This window comes from Azolla caroliniana, unplaced genomic scaffold (assembly GCF_043228905.1).
Source record: "Azolla caroliniana isolate FFs.n. ecotype wild unplaced genomic scaffold, voAzoCaro1.0.p SCAF_18, whole genome shotgun sequence".
In the NCBI taxonomy this organism is placed as follows: Eukaryota; Viridiplantae; Streptophyta; class Polypodiopsida; order Salviniales; family Salviniaceae; genus Azolla; species Azolla caroliniana.
In genome coordinates, this window is record NW_028230453.1 from 5,488,569 (window position 1) to 5,495,168 (window position 6,600).

The 6,600-nt window shown below is 40.5% G+C and overlaps 1 protein-coding gene across 1 annotated transcript; it reads left to right on the forward strand.

Annotated features, from left to right (window-relative positions):
* Positions 1-1,519: 1,519 nt before the first annotated feature.
* Positions 1,520-4,344, forward strand: LOC147852225 (G-type lectin S-receptor-like serine/threonine-protein kinase At2g19130). The gene has a single exon (XM_087334041.1). The coding sequence runs from the start codon at positions 1,557-1,559 to the stop codon at positions 4,122-4,124; it is 2,568 nt and encodes an 855-aa protein (XP_087190167.1). The 5' UTR covers positions 1,520-1,556; the 3' UTR covers positions 4,125-4,344.
* Positions 4,345-6,600: the final 2,256 nt, after the last annotated feature.

Consider the following 6,600-nt stretch of genomic DNA (forward strand, 5'->3'; position numbering starts at 1 on the left):
AGGACTATGGTTCGATTGGAGTATGACAAATGCATTTGCTTTTGATTCATAATTTGGGCTCAAGAAATATATTCTAATGTTGAATGAATTACTTTCGTGGCATTTTTCATTGTTGGAAAGGTCAAGGAATCTATCACATGCAGAGAGATAATTATGTTAGGTTACAATTGGCCTTATTCATAATCTGGATTGGTGTTTAGGTTGTGAGTTAATCCTTAACATTTGGGTACCAAACAAATTGGAAGTTTGTCGTAAGTTAGTCTTGGTGGTATAGGTTCAATAGGGATCTAGAAGTTCCTTATACGTTAATCTTGGTGGTGTGGATGTGATGGGGATACAAAGTTCATTGTAAGTTAATCATGGGAGTATTTTTTTCTTTGTAATGAAAAATATTGTAGACAGAGACAAAAAATAGAATAGAATAGATATTCTTATCGCCCACTTGGAGGCTAACTTTTGACCCATGGGACCAAATAAACACATCATGTTGTATGTGACTCCTTCCTAAGAAAAGAACTTATTACTTATTATCGAACACTCTATTTGAAAGTAAGGCACACACATACATGGTCATCTCTCTTGGAGGAGAACGAAGTGTGATGCCATCTAATTATCATGCTTGTCTAACAATGATGACGTCAAAAGAACATGAGATGTTGGATTTTGAACTTGTCCAAAGAAGAACGTGCAGCCATCGAATGATTTGTGTGGTACGAGAAGAAGAAAGAGAACACTTAACTTAATGAAGAAAACCAACTTTGTATTCTTCCACCTTTTAAATATGATAGCAATTGCAAGAAGAAAAGAGAGGAATTAAACTCGTGGGGATTTAGAGTTTTCCAAGATTATGTAAGTTAAAGTTCCACAAAAGAAAGGTGCCTAAGATCTCACCTTAGTGAAACTGCCTTCATATGATATATATAAATAATACTCTCTTTCATCCTATGGATCTACATCCTACTATTACCAATCACATACTTGTATTCTCTATTGTATTATCAAATGCAATGATTTTAATTATGGTGGGCCTTCCTCTCTTGGCTACCTCTGAGTGTGCCACAAGTGACTCGACAAGTGACTCGACACTTAATCACTAAGTAGTTAAAAATTACCTATGCCATCCTATCTCTCTCGTCTCGGTACTAGGTAGGCATTCATAGGCTTAGCATGACTAAAATTTTCTTCCATAATGATGCTCTTTTCTTCACATATAGAAGCTTCCATCGCATTGAATGTGCTTATAAGTTATAACCATATGCACGAAACATATTATCCGATTTTGTCTATCTCGGTTAGTGTTTCCGACGAAAGGGACAAACTTGATGCACCACATGTAATAGGAAGTCCTCATGGATTGATTGTTCTTCTAATTCTAGCTCATTTCATTAATTCCTTCAATCATTCAAGACTCAAGTATTGATTCATGGGCTAGAGATCACATGGTGCTTCCGTCTCCTTCCCATCCATCCAATGCCAAAAGAAAAAGGCAGGATAAAGAGGCCATGTATGTCATAAGCACACTCTCTCTTTCCAGAGACCAATAACAACCTTCCCCCATGGCTCCCCTGTTTCTTCCTCTTCTTCTTCTTCTTCCTCTGCTCCTTTCTAGCTTCCATGGAGCCTTGGCTGCAACACCATTGTATCAGGCTGGCAATGCCCATTTCTCAACTCAGAATAATTCTTCCTCCGATTCTTCTTCCGCCTTCTGGCTCTCGGATGGCGGAACCCTCACATTCGGCTTCAAGTCCCTCGGCCCCAATCAATACCTCCTCTGCATTTGGGTGACTGCCGATACTAACCGAACTCCGCTATGGTGGCCTTCCATCACTACCCCTAGTCTCACACAAGGAGCCACTCTCTCCTTCACGAGGAATGGAAACCTCGAGCTAATTGACGCAAACCAATCCATGATTTGGAGTACATCTACCTCCAACGCTTCCTTTGCAAAACTTCAAAATACGGGGAACCTTCAGCTTTTCGATAACACCATGGAGAATTTGCAATGGCAGAGCTTCTCGGACCTCCGAGACACTCTGGTAGTGAGGCCAAGGGAAGACACTTCCATTAGTTCATTATTTTCTATAGTAGTTGATAAGTCTTATCTATTGCGATCTCGGCCAAACGATAGCTCCTATGGTCCCCCCGGAAGGTTCCATCTTCAGACCAATGTGTACTCGGTAGCTTATCTACGTGCATTGGATGTTGTTTATAATGTGGATTTCATCTACGTATATGCATATATCAATGCGAGCCAAGGTGTTTTCGAGCTTAGCCGAGATGGAGGGAAGACATATCGAGACAATTCATCCATGCCCATGAGCATGCTTCGATTAGATCCCGACGGAAATCTGAGGATCTACGCTTGGAATGCTTCGCATTCTACATGGCTCGAGGTATGGCAATTCCTCGACACCAAATGCCTCTTGGGAAGCCCTTGTGGGGCTTATGGCATATGCAAAGAAGACACAAATGGATCTCTGAACTGCACTTGTCCGGTCGGTTATGAACCTGTGGATACTCAGCTTGTCTCCCGCGGGTGCTATAATAGCTTCAACTTGAGCAGTTTCTGTGGATCGGGTGCTCAGAATGGATCGTTATCCATGGTCGAGAACGAGCATAGCGATTATGATTACAATGACTTAAGCAGCAAAGTCGTTAACTATATAGAGGATTGCAAGAAACTATGCCTGGATGATTGTGATTGCATTGCAGCATCTTATAGGCTGGGTGATAAATCATGCTTCCTGAAGGGTAATCAAACCACAGGGCTAATCATGAATGGCTACTACACAGATGGCAATACTCTACTCATGAAATTGTTAGTGCGCTCTCCTACTAAAGGAGAAGGGGTGAAGAAAGGGGTAGTTATAGGGGCAATTGTGGCGGCTTTTATCGTAGTAGTGTTGTTAGTTGTCGGTGCCACCATGATTTGGTGGTCATGGAGAACAGGAGGCCATATCTGTGGACTGATTAGAAGAAGGCATGAGTGTGTCAGGGTGATTGGAGATGGTGGAGCCATTAAGTTCACATACCATCAGTTGGTAGTGGCAACTCAGAATTTCAGTGAATTGTTGGGTGAAGGTGGGTATGGGAGAGTATACAAAGGCAGAATCATAGTGGTAATGGAGAATGAGAAAAAGGCAACAGAAAAGCAGGTCCCTGTTGCTGTGAAGGTGCTTAAAGACACCATGGGAGCAAGCCATGGAGAAGCTGAGAGGCAATTCAGAGCAGAAGTGAGCACTCTTGGCAAGATCCATCATGTAAATCTAGTCGATCTCGTGGGCTACTACATCGGAGGAAGGAGATCTCAAAGGAAGAGGATCTTGGTATATGAATACATCGAAAATGGTTCATTAGCCAGGTTCCTGTCCGGAGAGCCGAAGCCTCTCCCATGGGCGGTTCGATACTCCATAGCTGTAGGAACGGCCCGAGGCATTGCATACCTGCACCATGACTGCAGGCCACACATATTGCACTGTGACATTAAGCCCGAGAATGTGCTCTTAGACCATGAGTTCACAGCCAAAGTGGCCGACTTCGGATTGGCGAGGCGGTTAGAAGGGGTGAAGAGCAATCTATACATGTCGAGCGCGCGAGGGACAAGGGGCTACATGGCACCCGAATGGTTGAAGACCGTGGAGATCACATCGAAAGCCGATGTCTACAGTTATGGAATCATGCTGCTTAGGCTTGTGAAGGGTTTCCAAAAGAGAGAAAACGATGATGAATCCCTTGTGGATTGGGCTTACCGGTTCATCTCGTTGGCCGAAGAACGGGACCATGAGGTGGAGTCGAGCATTTCGAATGGAGGAGAAGATTCTATCGACATCCCCCGTATCGGAGAAGATGAATTGGTAGCCGATAGTTATGGATCGGATCGGCTCGGGGAGAGTCTCGAGAAGACGCGGGTGCTGAAGATCGGGCTCTGGAGTATCCAATATCAGCCTGAATTGCGACCATCCATGTTACGGATTGTTCAGCTCTTGGAAGGAAATGGTGACGACGTAGGGATCCCTCCATATCCCGCCCCGACTGCGGTCTTAGTCGGCTATCAAAGCAGTAGCGCCTCGACAAATATAGCTTCCTACACGGAGAACTCCGATGTGGGTTTCTCTGCAAGGTAGGTAGCTACCTACTAGCTAGGTTTAGCTTCATCAGGCACTGATGTGATGAGCTGAAGAGAAGCAAATGCACATCCATTGCTTGTGTGTTTTGTAATAGTAGACAAGAAACCCTTTTTTGTATGTTATTTTCTGTGTGTGTACGATAGACTTTGCTTTGCATTGGAATATGTTGCCTCTTGACTTCTGGTATAAAAGGAAAATAAGGGAATTGTAGAGTGCACAGTTTTTGAGCAATCTAGACCATGGAAGGTTTGAAAATTGATCCAAGACGAAGAAACTAAAAAATTGATACCATTCTGGTCAGGGGTTCGGTCCGAGAGTCTCAAACTCGAACCGAACCACGAATCCCTTAAACCAAAACCATTTAAACCGAAACTGTTCAAACCCAACCAAACGGTCCAAGAGTTTTATAAAAAACTGCCTCTCATAAAAGAGAAACACCCTTTGTCACAAGGGATGGGTTACAACCCTAATGCCACAGCAAGCTATGGCAACATAACATTGGGTGATATAGCAACCTAGCAATTGTGGCATGCATAAACACAAATTCACATACAAAAATCATTTTGTTGACATGCAGACGCACATTTACACATGAATGCAAACACATTTGAGCACACACATCAAGTAAAATGCAAATACAAATACACATACACATACAGATCGTTTCACTCACATACATTTTGCACGTAAGCACAAATATTCATATATACTTGAGCACACGCATACATATACATGTAAAATACACATAAAAATACACCAACCCTTTCATGAAGGCATGTAAACAGAACAAGAGCACTTACAAATTTACACATGAACAAATAACTCAAATCAAACACATACATGTTACATTGCGCTAGATCAAATTTGTGATTTTTCACACCACAACAAAAAGTCAGTAAGACGATTAACTCGTTTCTGTGCAATCAAGTGTAGAAGTGAAGCTCAATATTCGGCGCATGTTTATAAGAGGTCACGATTGATCCAAAACAAAAAAAAAGCTTAAATCAAAGAAGAATAAGGTGCACCCTCTTATTTGCACAAAATCCTACAACACTTCATTGATAACCAGTCCTCTCAAGTTGAGGTCCTTGGTGGTTCCACTCAACTTTTCACATGCACATACCAATTCGAGGGGCAACAACTCCTTCCTAGTCACCATGCCAATTCAATTGTGGCCTTGCTGACCTTATTGAAGTTGATACATATGTTGATCATATCATTTTTCTTGGGGACAACCTCAATAGGTGATACCCATATAATCTTAGCTTTTTGCATCTTATTGACATCATTTCACACTTACACTTAAAGAGGTTTCATTAGTCTAGATCTTTGCTTAATGGTATTTTCAAAATAAAATATATGGGTGTATGTGTATGCTTATACAAAGAGATTGATGAAAACATAGGCATCGTCTCAATGGATGATGTTGACTAAGATGATTCCTCAATTATGAGCAAATGCTTTAAGTTCATGGAAACCTTAATGATTGAAGTCCTAGATATGAACTTAGAGCCTAGTTCACATGTTGGAAAAAGTGATACTCGCAAATGAACAAAAGAGATAGAGAAGAATTGCAATCCTACTTTGACAACATAGAAATGGATTGATTCCACAATCAAGAATTCAAAGAGTGAAGTATTGTAAAACGAATTATGTGTTGCCAAATAGAGTGAGCGAAAAGAGACCTTAAAGCATGGAAATTGTCTCACATAGAAATTGAAGAAACATTAGAAGATAGGAATCTTCATGCACAAAACCTGACATCTTTGATAAAAACATTTAAAGAAAATGGTTTTGATACAATGACTATTTCCAATTTACCATGCAACTAGCATTGAATGCTTCCATATTAAAATTCATGACAATTTGTTTGTCTTTTCCTTATGTATGATTTTCAAATATTTTGTCTACTAAGCTACATATTCAAATAAGTCCATGCATACTAGGTGCAAGTGTGTTTCAACTCAAACTTGATTGAATCATGAGCTAGTGGACGTGGTGAATATCACCTGATATGTGCTAAATAACAATTTAGAAGAACAAATGTATGTATCAATTGTGCATTTCAAAATTGTCTTCAATAGCACTCCACTATGAGTATCGAAGTTACCTCTTCATTAGTGTAAGTGTTTAAGCTACCTAGCACTATGTGGTTACATGTGTATTTGAGTAAGTGTGGTTGATGTATGTCACCGTGCTTGTAACAAAGGGTCTAGTTTTGTTTGTACCAAGTTTCCTACATTTAGTATTATTGTTAGTTTAAATATAAGACAAATACGCTAGAGTTATGTTTTTTATTTGGTGATACTTTGGAACTAAGTCGTTTTAGCATTAGTTCATTTTGCATTAAGGTACATACCTTATCAATTTAGTACTAATTTTGTCCACGTACTATGTTTATTTAGAGTTCATACGATTTGGTATTAGGTATATTTCATACTAAGGGAACTTGGCACTATGTTAATTTGGTATC